The sequence below is a fragment of the Callospermophilus lateralis genome, chromosome 19 (assembly GCF_048772815.1).
Source record: "Callospermophilus lateralis isolate mCalLat2 chromosome 19, mCalLat2.hap1, whole genome shotgun sequence".
Lineage (NCBI taxonomy): Eukaryota > Metazoa > Chordata > Mammalia > Rodentia > Sciuridae > Callospermophilus > Callospermophilus lateralis.
The window spans coordinates 34,411,185-34,429,295 of NC_135323.1; the positions used below are offsets into that span (position 1 = coordinate 34,411,185).

General features: G+C 36.0%; 1 protein-coding gene across 1 annotated transcript in view; it reads left to right on the top strand.

Annotated features, from left to right (window-relative positions):
* Nucleotides 1-18,111, top strand: part of Sdk1 (sidekick cell adhesion molecule 1) — an 866,268-nt gene that overhangs the window by 325,452 nt on the left and 522,705 nt on the right. Inside the window, exon 2 of the mRNA XM_076840017.1 lies at nt 9,751-9,910. Coding sequence (XP_076696132.1) covers nt 9,751-9,910 — 160 coding nt within the window. The remainder of the gene's footprint in view (nt 1-9,750; nt 9,911-18,111) is intronic.

Here is an 18,111-nt window from a genome sequence, read left to right on the forward strand (position 1 = left end):
ACATGAACAGGTATATCAACAGTGATGCCAAACTCTAATAGTTGGCATGTGTTTCTTTCTGATTAAAAAAAATTCAGTTCCCTTAATATTCTTGGGAAAGTATTAAAAATCATTAATTGTGCTAAATTTTGAACTTAATGAATGTCTTTTAATATTCTGTGTCCAAATGTGAACCACATATAAAATCCTTCTGCTGAATGCACAAGCAGGACAGTCGCTTCCAGGCAAAGTCCTTGTGAGGATGTATGAGCTGGCTGCCCAGCTCGCCTCTTTGTTCTTGGTCCTCCGTTTTTACCTGAGTTAGTGACTGACAAACAAACTATAATTATTTAGTATTGGATATTTGACAACATTTTCTTGAAAGTGAACAAAATAATTCTATTCTATTTTTAAAACAGTATTTGTGGCTAATGATAAAAATTGTGGTCATAAATAAAAAATGGAGTTTTGGAAATCTTATATATGCCTCTATAAGCTTGACATTTTCCCATTATTTAAGGACTTGTCTCATGCTATATTAACATGTGACTTTTTGTGTGTGTGTGTGTCATGAAATGTGTCAACATTTGGAAGATCTGCAAAACTCAATGACTCAACAAAGTCGTGTGTGTAAAAGATCCAAAGTACAAGATAGACCAAATAATTTTAATATAACAGAGTACCAAAATTTTGTTGATACGGTTTAAGATTCCATATTACTACTAATCTTTATGAAACTGACACTTTTTCAGTTGTGTATCAACAAAAATATTCTCAATTATTTGAAAAGACTATTAAATTACTTCTTATGCTTTCTAACTACATATCTAAAAGTCTGTATGTTATTCTTGTCCTTCAAGTGAAACAACATACTACCAAGACTAAATGGAGAAGTTCATGTGAGAATCTCTTTTCTACTTTTTACAAAGGTAGAAACTGAAAAAATGTGGAAGAATTCCCCTGTTAAGATATTTTTTGTTTTGTATTAGATAATACATTTTCATAAATATATCTTTTGTGTTAATATAATGACTTTAATGTTATTTTCAAATGATTTTTTTAAAAGGTTGGGCCATGTTGGGGATGTAACCCAGGGCCTTATATATGCGAGGCAAGTGCTTTGCCACTGAGCCCAGTAAAATTAATAAATAAATATTTTGAAAAGTTCACAGTTTTATCTTTTAACATGACAAATATGGAAATAGGAATTTAGGAGTCATCTATGGTTTTTGTTTGTTTGTTTTATAAAAGTGGCAAAGTGGTCTATAGGCCAAGAATTTTGAGTGCTGTTGTCTTGAAGAGGTTGTTTTTATTGTTTTGCTGACATAGAAACCCAGGATGACAAAGCGAGGGAGAGGCAAGGGCTTGGAACCCAGGCCAGAGTTTTTGCTCTGAGCTGCCATCATGGAGGAGCTCCTCCTTGAGGATCCCTTATTGATTGTAACTTTGCTAAAATCAACAGGCTCTGTCTGATTGAACTGAGATATTCTTAGGAATTTCTTTCACATGCAATTTTCTTGGTTTGAGGAAATCTTTTAGTTATCTCTTTTGAGTTTCTATGTCAGTAAATATGTGCCATAAACTCATTATTAGCAAACATCTAAGCAGGGAAAGATAATCATATTTAAGTTTCTTGTCTTGGATCTTTTGACTTTTTATCTAATAAGAACTGCATTTTTAGGATTATTTGAAAGAATATTTGAAAGAAATATTGTATTGTATTCAAGAATGCTGGTTATTTCTGGTAACTTTCCTCTTATTTTTTGGGTCACAGTTTTTCTCTTTACAAACCATAAAAATGACAATTTAGTACACTTTTACTTAGAAGTAAAATATGAGAGCTGGAAGCTTATTTCAGTTGGAGATATAGGGAATTGCTTTTATCCCACTGTCTCTTCCTATTATTAATTTATATGTTGAAATAGATTAGCCCAGTGCAGGATCAAATCAGGACATAAATACAACCATTTTCTTTCTACCATCACCTTAACTGTACTTAAATGTCACTGAAAACTTGAATGGCTTATTAAGGGAAAATATTAGAAGGTAGGTTTACCCCATGAGTTGCCTTAAATATGTTGTTAATCCGCATCAATTTCAGAGAAAACAGAGACAATCAGAGACAGAGAGAAACAGAGACTTCCATATTGACTGAATCCCAGCAAACTGTTCACAATACTGTTTAATGGAAATCTTAGGAGGAATCCTCTTGCTTTCTCTATCTTCACACATGCAGACTGAAATATTATGAGGATAACACAAACCAACTACTTCACTAGCTAAATTTCTAAGTAAAAAGTGATGACTTTGTGGTGAGACCTTGGAATATGCTGTGCAAATTTTTGATCTGCTTTGTCCCTTCTGATTACCATACCCTCCAGAAAACAGGAACAGAAACCAGGAAGGAGGATAGTCAAGTCTGCCTCTTACTTGGTCTAAGAGTGTTCTCAGTTTTCCTGATGCCTGAGTCCCAACCAAGGGTTACAGTCACTGTGGCCCCCAATAAGCCACTCTTTGTCTTCAGTGTGACCTCCAGGTCTCTCCAAGGTACAGGAGTTCTCTACAGGAGTCCTTAGCACCATAGTTAGAGCAGGCATGAGCAGCAGGCAAATTGGTTTTCAGCTGCTTCTTAGTTGGGATTTATGAGCATTTGTCTGAAAAAAAAAATCTCATTTATAAGGAATGATGGTACAGGGGGCAGCTCTTTAACAAGCTACACAAAGCTACTATGTAGCAGAAGCAGCTCTTAAGGATGCCTCTGGGCCTTTGTTTCTGTAACACCTTGGAACCTCAGCCTTCTGTGGGTGAATCTGTCACTTGCTGTAGGCTCCTTTGGAGCTTACGCCCATCCACTTCTGCCCTGGCTGAGATGTGGGGACTTTAACCTCAGGGTGGTCATCATCCATGAACCCCATCAAGGGCCTTCTCACAGCACTGACTTCATACCTCTGTCCCCTCTGCTCATGGTATTTCTCTTGGCTTATTTACAAGTCTCATTTTCTAGACTATAAGCTCACTGGGTAGGGCCAGCTGTAATCCCCAGTGCCCAGTGGCCATGAAATGCTCAGGGAATGCTGGAGCATGACAAATGCTTGAGGAATGACAAAGTGCCTCAGTTTGTAAAGGAGCAACAGCTAGTGCAGGTGTCTGAGTTAGGCCTCCTTGTCTGTGCACAGGCCTGCAGAACTGGGGAGGCAGGGGGGCTCTTCTCACGTTGTTCAGAGGTCCTGCATGGTGCAGAACTAGGGAACATGTGGGTGCGACCTGACTTAGGTAAACTTCTAGTCCTATCCCATCAGAAATGTTTGAGTGTGATAGGGCAATAGTTGAAAAAACACCTTTTTCTTGTAAGTTATAGTCATCATAATAGTTTCATTTTTTGGTTGTGTTTGAAATCAGATACACATTTGTTCAGTTGTAGATACCTTTCACCTGGAATTCTGATACTTATTTTACCAGGTAGTACTATATAAAGGGACATATAGAGAAGATGGGTACTTTTTGTTTGTTTGAACCACAGACTATGATGGAACTTTCTATTATATTTGAAAATCTACCACTGGAAATATTAATAAATATTTCTGATAAGTTTAGGTAATGAAGACTATAATTTAGCTATGATGATAGAACCAGCTCTTTACTGGAAGGGTAATTAGCTAGTGTGGGAATTACTATCTACTATTGATTTACCCTCTCTTCCCCTCCCACCCTCATTTTACCTTTAACTTCCCAAAGGTTTAAATGGTGGTCATAGAAAATGCAGCTTGAATTGCCTTATGCTAAAGCATTTAGGAGGCTTTGTCCTGAAACAGTAGGGTCCTCTTAAGAGCACCATAGGGTGAAATTTTCATATCTGCAGTTTTAATCATAGTAGAACGTATCAAGTAATATTTTTACCTCAGAAGTGCATTTTAAATACATAATTATTTTCTTTAAAAAGATTAATATTACTAATATGAGAAAAGCACATCATACCATGAGATTAAATTCTTGGCTTCAATAGGTGTACATAATGAGCTGCCAGCAGCTGAAATTGGAATGACTACATTTACCAGAAGAGGATCTTCTACCCATATTTTTCAGAATAGTTGTTCACAAATAATTCATTATGCCCTGTGCTTTTGTTTTTCACTGGAATTTGAAAAATAGAACTTTGTGTTAGTGGCAAATTCATAAGCTTGGGGCATGAAAATGTTTGAATTTGATATAAAAGAAGTTTTGAAAAGAAGATTAGTGGTTTAAACTAAAGGATTAGTCGCCCTGGGAAATTTAGCTGTGGCAAAAGCAGAGTTCGGTAATAAAAGGTCCTGCTCCAGCTGATTGCCCATTCATGCTGCGACTCCCCGCTGGACTCACACCTGATTGATGGTCTGATTGCGGGGGCTCAGGAGATTTTCTCCTCACGTCACCAGAACATGTGGTTTCATCTAATTCATACCTCCTCGTTTGTGATTCCGTTGATTCCTTTGCTAGGTGGAGGTTGATTATTATTTCTTTATTCATTATCACTTGAAAAGAAAGGAGAAAAGGGCAAGTTACTAAGTAGAAGACGATTAACTTGGTTGACTCTCCCATTGACAGAGTCACACAAATAGCTTGAAGTTTCACATTTTGAGTACCTAATAGATGATTCCTGTCCATCTGACCATTAAGGGGTTTCAAAAGATTATCAATTTTCCCTCATACAGCAGACAATTAAGGCCTTAATTACGTAGCCCCCCTTCACGTAAGGGAGCTGAACCAAAGCACAAGGCTCAGTTTCGACTTCTCACGCTCCTCTGTTGCCCATGGGAACTATTTCTACTGTGGTGCATGGGTCATGGTTCCTTTATAGATGAGAAGATTATCTTTGCATTGGGCAGGTAAAGTTAAATCCATTTATATGATATCTGAAAACCTTGAAAGTCCATTTATGGAAGTGACTTTGACATCATAAAATTATGGTGTTGTCTTGAAAGAACATTAACTCTGTTCCTCTCCTTTGGATGGACCTTAAATCTATGTTATCCAGACAAATGAGACTCTCTTTCATAATGATTTATGTTCTTTTTAAAAGTATGAAAATAGAAATTTCACAGTTTTTCTTGGTAATTCATTCTAGGACCTAAGAATGTTCATTATTAGAATATGTAAGTGTGCATAATCTCTTATATGTTTTCTCTGAGGGGGGGTGATCTATTAGTTATTATTTAAAACATATACATGCCTACTTCTCAAAGAGCATTAAGTGCACCATTGGCTTTTTCCCAGGTCAAAGTTTGATAACTTTACCTCAGAGGTAATTCAATCATTTTTCTGCTTTATGGATCTTTTCAAACTTCTCTCTATCCCATTTAAAGTATAGAAAGAACACATGCTTTTGTGGGGGTCCGTGCCCACCTGAATACTAATCTGCCCTTTTCTTTCTCTTCCCAAAGCTTTGTATTTTGTTACCTTTATGTACTCTTTAAATTTCAAGATCTCTGCATATTTTTCAGTGATACATAATGCTGGGCTCAGAAGATTATTATTTTTACATTGGCTAATCTACGTTAAAATATTTCTGGTAATAATTTTAATTTAGAAGTTTAAAACTCCAGAACATTGACATATTTGCCCTTCCTTCTTATAATAAATATCAGCATATATGCTAACCATAATCCTATCATCACTTAGACTACAAAAATATTTGTTGCAAATTGTAGGAAAATTGTTCTTTGTGAAAAAAAATTTTTTTTCCGTTAGATCACAGTACCAAGCATGATAATTTGTACATTTGTGTAGGCATGTTTGGTTAACTATGAGTTCTTTGAAGAATTGAGCTGTGGCATGATTTAAATTCAAAACCATTATTGTTTAATGTATTAAATTGATGATGCGGTGTCAATTGTAAAAACAAATTCAAATTCTTGAGCTTCTATGGTTAAGTTTTTCCTTTCAAAAAGATGTATTTTTTATGACTCATGCATGTAGGACACTGGAACCATATGAAGTGGCATTTCTTTTTCTATTGTTAAAGAGAGTGCAAATGGCAAGACATTAATAAAACCTGCAGCTCAGTAAATCCCAAGGTATCAAAGCTATATCCATTGCAATTCAGCTTTATTACACTCTTTGGGTCATAAGAGTGGATGATTTTTAGTTGAAGTACACAGCAAAAATGGAAATTGGACACACTATTGACAATCAAAACCTAGAAATACACTTGAAATGCATCTTAGACCACATCATATGCAACAGTAGCAGGTGTAACTCTTGCAATAGGACCTGGATCATTGGCTCCTCCTGACTTTGACATGTTTTGTTATAGCACCTAACACTTGACTGTTTATATTCCTGTGTCATCAGACTTAGACCATAATCTCTTAAGGGACAGTTACCATGTCTTATTCTCTTTATATTTCCAATGCTGATTACAGGATCTGTCATATAGAATCACTGTCTGTTTATGGACCAGAAAATTATACAGGCCAGAAACTTAAGAATCCCTCTGGACCAGCTATGTCATCTTCACTTCCATACCCAATCTATCATTGAATCCACTTACTATGTTAAAACCACCCATTTCTCTCCATCTCTTCCACCACAATTCCTATTGCTATCTTTGCCCAACCCACCATTTGTCCCCTCTTAGAGCATTTTACCTGGATTCCTGTGGTGGTTTTCCAAATCATCTCCCACTACTCCAGTCCTTCTTTAGCTCTTTTCTCTGCAGTGCAACCTTTTCAAAGGCTTCCTGCAGTTCTTTGATAGTAATAGCTTATCATCACCTTCACATTGACAGTACTTTTGACTAAGATGTATAAACGGGATGATTATATCATCTGTCACTAAAATGAGAACACTTTTATTGTGAAGTGGACATCACTGATATGCATGCAGGATGGCATGTGCTTGCCTTGCCTGTAGGGCCTAGCACACCCTCCTTCCATTCACTCTTTGCCCCTACAGTAAGGGCTATTTTTTATTCTTTTGTACTTTTCAAAGTTATTCACCATGTTTCTTCTTACCAATGGGCCCCTTGTATTTACTGTTTCTGGGGTATTTGACCTCTGATCCTTTAGCTTTCAATTCCTGCATTCAATCTCATGGACCAGTTTAAGTCACCTTACTATATGTTCTGACTACACATTTCCAATTTACCATTTATTTATTTGAGTGAACAAATTAATAAATACTAGTAAGTGGTTGGTCCTACCAGTGTATCAATTATGTATAGTTGGTCAACACAAAGACAAATTATATAATCATACCTAAGTATATACTGGGGATTGGTTCCAGGCCCCACTGTGTATATCCAAATCCACAGATGCTCACATCCATAGATTATAAATGGTGTAGTATATATATGCATATAACAATATGCTCCCATACATTTTAAATCATCTCTAGATGATGTGTAACTCTTAATACAGTGCAAATGCTAGACAAATAGTTAATTAGTTAATTCCCTACTATGTAGGGAATAATGACAAGAAGAAAAAAGGTCTTGTTCAGGAAAGTTTATTTTCTGAATACTTTTTACCTGCTATTGATTGAATCTGCAGAGGTAGAACCTGTGGACAGGGAGTGCTGGTAATATATTTACATTGTATATATTTAGTATTAGTGTATGTACAAAAGTTTCATGTGTAACTATACTTTATGTGAAATTTTAGTACTGTTATTTTATTTGATGTTTAATTTGTTAAAGAAATAGTAATTTAATTTAAAAGTCCAGCCAAATAAGTCCACAAACTAACTTATCAAAACTTTGAAGTTAGATATGGATTGAGAAGAAAATTCCTGCTTTTGAGAAATTTGTAACATTTTGATTCATATGTATAGAATTGGTTGAGTTCTAGATCTGGATTTATATAATGACAACCATTTATGGCTGGGTCGTTCTTGAGCAGTTTACTTAAATTCTTTGTGCTTCTGTTTACTGCTCTGTAAAATATATATTAAAATGATACCTATTTCATAGGGTTTTGCAAAAGTAAATAAATTTATATAAAACACTTAGGACAATTTCTAATACATGTTAATTACTCAATAAATGCAAGCTATTTCTTATATTTTTTTTACTGCCATTATATTTATTCACTCTATACAAATTTATTATCTAGTCTATTTCTGGCATTGTAATGGATGCTGGGAATTCAGAAATGATTAAGAAAGAAAGTGTACTAAGGCATAATCTATAAATAATTTGAAACTCTGATACAAATATTGTGATTGCAATAAATGTAATGATTTAGGATAAACTGGTGAGGAGGAGCCTTACTTAACTCAGCCTGCACAAAGTATCCCAGGTAAGGGAAGGAGAAATGCAGGCCGTGGGGGCGGGGGAATCTTTGCCCTGGTTAAATGTAAAAGCAGACAAGTCTGCGTGGAGCAGAGAGGGCAGGAGGCCTGAAAGATAGACTGAAAGTAGTGTATTCTGACTGCATGGTGGATCTTACAGGATTTTAGTAGAAACATGAGAGGTCACCTAATTCTGTTTATTTTATGGATGAAGAAAGAAACAAGTTCACCTGTCCCGATCAGGGTCATATATCTAAGTAGGGATGGAACTAAATGTAGAAGCCAAATGCCCTGCATTCCTTTAAAAAAACAAAAAAACCCACTGATACAAAACCATATATGCAATGAAAGCATAAAGCATGTGGAGAATTCTGTGAATTTCCACAAAATAGATAAGTCTATGTCACATGTTCTCCAAAGCCCTTCTTCATCACTTCTCTATCATCCATAGGTAATACTTACCCTGCTAACACCTTAGAGTAGTTTTGCCTAGTTCTGAACAAAAGCTTGCAAATTGGGTTCTATCATTTTGCATGTTAGCTATGAAATTCATCCATGGTACCATGTGTAAAACAGTTGTGTCATTCTTATTGCTGTGTAATATCTCATTGTGTAACTATACCACCAGTTTTCTCCTTAAAAGTCACTGAGAGACTGTGTGTGTGTGTGTGTGTGTGTGTATGAGAGAGAGAGAGAGACAGCTAGACTATGAGTCATGTCATTTGTGTATGTATGTTAATCTTACTTATCCTTGTCACTTTTTAAAAATCTATTGAAGCCTATGTGAAGAAATTTCTCTATCATAGCCTTGATTGTTACTTTGAATACCCTTGATTGTTACTTTGAAAATAGATTGCCTAGTTAAAACCAAAGACCTGTACGAACAGGGATTGCCTGATATGTCCTTTTGATAAGCTAGTGTTAATCATAAGTAGAAAAAACTTTAGATGAACCTGTCATATGCTTTCAAATAGTGGTACCATTGAGTTTTTGGCCTTGTGAAATATCATCTGGGCTGTTGCATATTTCTGGCAGATCTGGGACTATTTGCTACTTAAATGGGCCAAACATCCATTATTTCTTCTCTTTAACCCATTTTTCCCCATTATCCTGGATGAGGGACACCTAAAAATAACTTAGGTGTATCATTCTCATTGCTGTGTAATATCTCATTGTGTGACTATACCACAAGTTTCCTCCTTTATATCTCCTTAAAAGTCACTGAGAGACTGTGTGTTATTATGAGATTCTAATGTTTTTAGAGGTCTGTTCTTTTGAGAAAAGCAAAAGGTGAAATTAGAACATTTGGAAAAAAACATATGAAAATATGCATAAAGGATATATAAGCTCTCCATTATTATTTCCAATCCACTTTAATGTACCTGTGTCAGTTTTGTTGACAGATTCAGAGTTGAAAGCTTAAGGTTAAATTCTGTTTACATAATTGATTTATTAATTGTTTATTCAGTGTTTTTCTTTCTCTCTCTCCCCCCTTTTAAATCTCAGATGATGTTGCACCATATTTTAAAACAGAGCCAGGCCTACCACAGATGCACCTGGAAGGGAATCGCCTTGTCCTCACTTGCCTTGCAGAAGGGAGCTGGCCTTTGGAATTCAAGTGGATGCACAATGACAGTGAGCTCACCACCTACAGCAGCGAATATAAGTAATTGATTGATTGCAAATAAGATTCCATTTCAGGTTTATGTGTTTAGGATACTTGCTTTATTGGTCATAATAGCACAAGGGGTGAAATTTTTGGCTTGGATTTCTAATGCATTAAGGATTAGAAGACTAGATTTGAACATGTAATTAGAATGTGATTTACTATTTGATATAGATTGTATTTTCGTGTAGAAGTCTGTCATTATCTTTCTAAGAGTAAGCCCATTAGCGAAACTGCTACACAAAATCTAGTGTAGTTATAGAGAATTCACATAATGCTTTAGCATGATAAATTTACTTTTCTGTGGCAGTGTCTCCACCCTGAAGTATTATTCCTATCTAACAGGCTATACATGTTTAAATAGTAACTTTTAGGTTGGTAGTTTTCTGGAACTCTGAGCAGTCAACAAAAACATTCCTAGTTGTATTTTTGAGTTGGGATAGGAAGGAGCACCACTTGGGGGAAGAGGTCAAGGGGAGAGCTGGAGTTGAAGATAAGCATGGAGTGCTATTCCACCCAGGAAGCAGCCCAGCACTGCCTTTTAAGGCTCAGTTTCTCCTCATAGGACCTGAGAGCTCCTTTGCTTGTGCTGTTTCACCTACATTTCTCTATGGGGCTATTAGGCTGCTGCTGCAGCTCTGAGTAAGTCAGAGAGCTAGTGGTGCCTGCAGAGTCCAAGAGGCCCCAAAATAAACAGAAGTCAGCAATGCTCTAGTCTCTCATAAGTGGATTAAGAAGGAATGAACTGTATGGGAGGCCGCCAACTCAACACAGGGAATAGCCCAATCCTCTTCTACTTCAGACAATGTACCTTGGTGACCTGTCCAGAATGTGTTTTAAACACCACACACATGCACTTTATTGATTGCCAGCAGTGAGTGTTCCTGTGAAACCCCTGCTTTAAAAAAAAAAAAAAAAAAAATATATATATATATATATATATATATAGACAGATAGATATAGATAGATAGATAGATATTTTGCCCTATTTATTTATTTATTTTTATGTGATGTTGAGGATTGAACCTAGGGCCTCACACGTGCTAAGTGAGCACTGTACTGCCCCCAAACCCCTGCTTTTCTTTCTCCCTAGAACAGTCAGCAGAGGACAGGCCACCTGGGCTTAGCCCAGCACAGAAGCAATGACCATGTGGTACTAGCCCATAACTCTTATTTTTGTCATTGCCCTCTGGCCCTCTTAGCCTTATCACCCCACACTTAATTTGCTTGTTTCCATGGCCTGCTCACTCTTTACAGACATATGAATTTGTCCCCTTCTCTTAAATTATTAGGCCTACTGTTTTTTAAAATTATGTGCTTTGGGGGGAGCAGTTTATCATCATTTTTCATTAATTTATCATGAATTATCATTGCACACTGAAATCAAGTATCCCTAAGTTAGAATTCACTCCACTACCTATTAGTATTAGCATTGTGGCCTTGGACAGCCACCTGTGCTCCTATTATAAGGATCTGTAAGATGGAGCCAGTGACAACTCACTTGGATTATTGTAAGCATTGGAAGGTTCTAATGTATATAAAACACCATATTTTCTGGCACACAAGTAATCTAGGCAACATTCTACCGTATAATGTGACATTATGGGGCTTGGTTTGTTAATAGGGGTATAAAAGCAAAAATAAAATAGAAAACTTAGAAATGAGATCCATGTGTAAGTAATGGACTTGAACAGCAAGTGATTTGAGTTCAAGTATTTGCTACTCAATTTGCTGTCTCTGTGACTTTAGAGAAGTTAACCATTTTGATCTTATTTTTCTCATATGTAAAATGAGTATAATAAAACATCCATCACAGGATTCTCATGAAAATTAAATGACAAAATGTTCCATGTGCCCTAGGAAGAAAGGAATAATGTTTCAAAAGAACCCAGATTATTCTTCCTAGTTAAAAAAATAGCAATAATAATAATGTTGTGGCCAGGCACTGTGGTCTATGCCTATAATCCCAGCGACTCGGGAGGCTGAGGCAGAAGGATTGTTTAGGGACAGCCTGGGCAATTTAGTGAGACTCTTTGTCAAAATAAAAAGGGCTGAGAATGAAGTCAGTGGTAGAGTACTCCTAGGTTCAATCCCCAATACCACAAAAAGAAAGAAAAGTAGTGAGATACACACACACACACACACACACACACACACACACAATCTGTAATAGTGGTTCTCAAAGGTGGGTACATGTTATGAATTGCGGGAAAGAAATTTTTGGTCTAGGCCTTCAGTTTCCTTTTTTTAAAAAATTTATTTATTTACTCTAATTTGTTATACATGACAGCAAAATGCATTTCAACTCATAGTACACATAGCACAATTTTTCATGTCTCTGGTTATTCACAAAGTAGAGTCACACCATTTGTGTCTTCATACATGTACTTAGTGTAATGATGTCCATCTCATTGCACCGTCTTTCCTACCCCCTTATCCCCTCCCTTCCTCTCCCTTCCCTTTGCCCTATCTAAAGTTCCTCCATGCCTCCCATGATCCCCTCCATCTCCATTATGGATCAGCATCCACATATCAGAGAAAACATTTGGCCTTTGGTTTTAGGGGATTGGCCAGTTGTAGTTTTGATTGGCATTTCTATAATTGCTAGAGATGTTAAACATTTTTTATATTTATTGATTAATTATTGTATATCATCTTCTGAGAAGTGTCTTTTCAGTTCCTTGGCCAATTTACTGATTGGGTTGTTTGTTTTTTTGGTGTTAAGTTGTTTTTAGTTCTTTATATATCCTAGAGATTAGTGCTGTATCTGACGTGCATGTAGCAAAAATTTGCTCCCATTCTGTAGGCTCCCGTTCTGAAGGTTCTCTAAACAATCACCTTACTGATTGTTTCTTTTGCTGAGAAGAAGCTTTTCAGTTTGAATCCATCCCATTTATTGATTCTTGATTTTATTTCTTGTGCTTTAGGAGTTTTGTTAAGGAAGTCGAGGTCTAATATGACATGATGAAAATTAGGGCCTACTTAATTCTTCTTTTAGGTGCAGGGTCTCTGGTTTAATTCCTATGTCCTTGATCCACTTTGAGTTGAGTTTTGTGCATGGTGATACATAGGGGTTTAATTTCATTTTGCTGCTTATGGATTTCCAGTTTTCCCAGCACCATTTGTTGAAGAGGCTATCATTTCTCCAATTTGTTTGTGTTGCCTTTGTCTAGTATGAGATAAATGTGTTTATGTGGGTTTATCTCTGTGTCCTCTATTCTGTACCATTGGTCTACAGGTCTGTTTTGGTGCCAATACCGTGCCAAGGTCTGGTATAGTGATGCTTCCTGCTTCACTCTTCTTGCTAAGAATTGCTTTGGCCATTCTGGGTCTCTTATTTTTTCCAGATGAATTTCATGACTGCTTTTTCTATTTCTATGAGGAATGTCATTGAGATTTTGATTGGGATTGCATTAAATCTGTATAGTGCTTTTGGTAGTCTGGTCATTTGGACAATATTAATTTTGCCTATCCAAGATCAAGAGAGATCTTTCCATCTTCTAAGGTTTACTTCACTTTCTTTCTTTGGCATTCTGTAGTTTTCATTGTAGAGGTCTTTCACCTCTTTCATTAAATTGATTCCCAAGTATTTTATTAATTTTTTTGAGGCTATTGTAAATGGGATGGTTTTCCTAGTTTCTCTTTCAGAGGACTTTGTCACTAATGTACAGAAATGTCTTTGATTTATGGGTGTTGATTTTATATCCTGCTACTTTGCTGAATTCATTTATTAGTTCTAGAAATTTTCAATTAGAATTTTTGGGATCCTCTAGGTACAGAATCATGTCATCGGCAAATAGTGATAGTTTGAGTTCTTATTTTTCTCTTCGTGTCCCTTTAATTTCTTTTTCTAATCGCTCTGGCTAGAGTTTCAAGAACTACGTTAAATAAAAGTGATGAAAGAGGGCATCCATGTCTTGTTCCAGTTTTCAGAGGGAATGCTCTCAATTTTTTCCATTTAGAATGATGTTAGCCTGGGGCTTAGCATGGATAGCTTTTACCATGTTGAGGTATGTTCCTGTTATCCCTCGTTTTTCTAGTGTTTTGAACATAAAGGGATGCTGTATTTTGTCAAATGCAGGCTTTTTTTGCATCTATTGAGATGATCATATGATTCTTATCTTTAAGTCTATTCCTTAGTCTGGAACTAAGTGGCCTAAGAACATGCCTTTTATACAGGCTCCTTGCCAGTTGTTTCTTCCTATCCTGTATTTCTCCCACTTCACAGAGGAAAGGTGCACAGCTACACTAGGTGTATTCCTGTGGGACTACACTTTAGGGATGTAAGACTGAAAAAGAAAAATATTGAAGTTCTATCTATTGGACTTTTTTTTACTGAACATGGATAAAGACAGATGTCAAATCACAATATTATTTATGTTCTTCTGTATGTATTTAAAATTGTTGTGTAATAGTTTTATTTTGAAATCCCCAAATGAACAAGTGTGTCATTGTTATATGCAACTTCTTAAACTTAGGATAGAACAGTTTTGGTGTTAACTTCAAAGTTATTGAGGTGTTTTGTTTTGCCTTCCTCCGTTCACTTGCAAATTTGCCTGTTCATTTGAAAAATGCCTTGATAGGCCACTACCAGACAATCACTGCTGGTTATATTGAGAAAGAATGAGGGAGTGACTCATTATGTATAGGCCATTGAAATGAGGTAAATGCTTTACTACATTTCACTGGAAACTTGTTACAAAGAAGGGTTTATTCTGGAGGAAGAATGGTTTGGGGTAGATGTGATGAATTACATTCTGTTCACTGAGGGCTTCAGGTACTCAGATGGGTTATCAGAAATCCATCATATTTTGTCATCATTTTTCCAAGATATAAAATCTGTCCAAAAATCTTATGCTATTTTTTCCAATGACTCTTTCATCTACTTTCTTCCAGTAAGCGTCTTCAGCTTTCATATGTTACCCTTTGTGACATCTTTCTAAATCTCAAATTGGGACATGTGGATTCTTTATGAAAATGGTACCTGTTTCTTACCTGAAAGTGAGCCACTATTTTTCTTTCTTTGGTATCAGTTATGACAATGCTAATCTTATAAACAGCAAATAAATAATTTCACCATTTCTAGCTTTGCTTAAATTAGCATTTCTTTGCTGTTTCAGTGCAGTTAAAATGTTATGTTTCATGTGAATATTCTGAATATAGGCACAAGTGACACTGGCAAATTGATAGTAGTTTCAATAGGTAAGCCAAGCTTGTATGAGTGTCGTAGGTGTATTTGCATCTATTTTTTCTAGAAAATATTTACTGTAAATTACTTTCTACTTTGGAAAAATGTTATGCTTATATTTAATGTGTGTACTTGTGTATGCATGTGCAAAGAATTTCTTAATGTTAGTGCAATATTAAGTTGTACAAGGAGGAATAATTAGATACTCTAAATCACTGAAAATCTTACAATTTTCTTATGAGACCTATCTCTTTTTCAATTCACTCCAACAATAGAAATTTGATGTATCTTTATTTTTTTCATTTCAGTAAGAATAGGAATGGTTAAAAGGAAAGTTATTTTCTTATGTTTTATAAAAAAAGGAAAAAAATTCCAATATCAATAAAAATTATTAAATGCCTGCAAATAATTTTTATAAAAAATGAGTAGAACCAACATGAAGAAAAATCACACAAAGCCTCCCTGAGAGATAAAAAAGAAGATCCTAGTAGGAAATGAAGGCATTGTAAAAATGCTATTTCCTTTGAAATTATTGTACATGTTTAACCTATTATCAGTAGGTCTCTTATTAAACCTACTACCTATATATATATATATATATTTTGTGTGTATGTATGATGCTGGGGATTGAACCAGGGTCTTGTGCATGCAAGGCAATCACTCTACCAACTGGAGCTATATCCCAGGCCGCAGGATATTTTAATAAAAAATGCCAATGAGATTTTTTTGGTAGCTAGTTTGAGGAAATTGTTCTAAAGCTCATCTAAAAATATAAGCATAAAAGAATACCAATAATCAATAAATGACCTAAGAAACTGAACAGATACTTCACAGAAGAAGAATACAGTTGCTTAACAAATATATGAAAAATTGTTTATCATCTTCAGCAATTAGAGAAATGCAAATCAAAACTACTCTAAGAGTTCTTCTTACTCCAGTCAGAATAGCAGTTATCAAGAATACAAGCAATAATAAATGTTGGCAAGGATATGAGGGGAAAGGTACACACACACATTACTGGTGGGACTGCAAATTGGTGCAACCACTATGGAAAGCAATATGAAGATTCCTCAGAAAACTTGGAATGGAACCACCATTTGACCCAGCTATCCCACTCCTTGGTTTATACCCAAAGGGCTTAAATGTAATCCCAGCATATTACAGTGATGCAGCCACAGCAATGTTTATAGCAGCTCAACTCACAGTATCACAATAGCTAGCCTATGAAACCAACCCAGGTACCATTGAACAGATAAATGGATAAAGAAAATTATATATATAATATATATATATGCTTTTTTGTATCTCAGAAATGTCTATAGTCTTACAGGTGACTGTGGAAAATGGAATATTATTATTCAGCCTAGAAAAAGATGGCATTTGCTAGTAAATGGATGCAGCTAGAGAATATCATTATAAGCAAAGTAAGCCAGTCCCCAAAAACCAAAGGTCAAATGTTTTCTCTGATATGCAGATGCTAATTCACAAAAAGGAGTGAGGACTAGGGAAGAATAAAGTTACTTTAGGAAGATGGGAGTAAAGGGAAGGGAGGTGGCATGGGGGTAGGAAGGATAGAAGAGTGAATCAGACATCATTACTACATGTACAAATATAACTATATGACTAGTGGGAATCTACATCATGTACAACTAACAGAATGAGAAATTATACTCCATATATGTATGATATATCAAAGTACATTCTACTGTAATGTATAACTAATTAGAACAAATTTTAATAATATAAAAAGAATACCAACGAATTTTAAAACATTAGGTGAATAATGGAGAGGAATTCTGCTTTCTAGGCATGAGGACATTTTAGAATCCCACAAAAATAATAAGTTAGTAGTATGAAAATAAATATTCCACAGGAAATTTTAAGCCAGATCATGATTTACATGAAAATACATGTAATCAAATGAATTCAGATGTGCCCCTAACATTCAAGCTAATGCGGGGCAGGGCAAAGAAACAAGGAGGAAAACCCACAAAGGCATGTATTATCAACATGGGGGTCATTGTAAGTGGCTGCAGCCCAGTTCTCTGGAACCTTATGAAATGTATCTCAGAAATGTCTACCCTTACAGGTGACTGTGGAAAATGTTTATCAGCTCCCATATTTGATAGATAAATATTGCCCTACGGTCACTGGCCTTGATTTCTAACTAGCTCAAGCATTAGTACTCAATTAACATTTTGGATGTGGTGCCAGAGAACCCCAGGAAACATGAGGCGTGGGTGGAGACACTTTTGCTGCCAATTGCACTGGCATAAAGCCACTCCATACTACGCGGAACCGCTGGCCACAGCAGTGGCTCAGACTGAAGGTATAGCCAAAAAGATAGCTTTGAGACTGTTATTGAACCACTCAGTTCACCTGTACCTACTGTTAAGTCCGTCAAAGAGTGTCCTCCAAGAGAATAATTAACTACAATTTGTACAAGGACTTCTTTTAAGAGAGTTAGTATAAAAAGCTATTTTTTTTATTTGGGGAAGTCTCAAGGCTCTATTTGATCCTATGTTTCGCCTTTCTCTCCATCTCATTCTGGGTATGCCTAACTCTCATCTAGAAATTCAGTTGGTCTAATTTGCTTACTGGTAGCTTGATCCAACCCTTTACCTCTCTGCTTTTATTTGCCTTGCTTTTGTTGGGTCATATATCTTGTCATTTTAGATGATCTTGCTGGCTCTAAGAGAAACCTCAGTGAATTCCCTCTTCTTCTCCACCATATGGCACCAACCCTGCTTCTTAGGTAATTAGGTTAGTTGACTCTATAAAATTAGTAACTAATTTCTTGGAGTGCTATTGGCATGCAGAAAACAAAGTGACCAGGGTGAATTATATGGTAAGGTTCTCTGATTTCTTACTTTATTGCCAGTGGGAAACACTTTCCCTTAAGAACCATTACCTCTGATCCAAAAGAGCTTCAGATTGGGAAATGCAAATAGGTCCTGGGGATAGAGGCCAGTGAGATCTTGATCCCTTAGTTGTGATCAACTGGTTCAACACA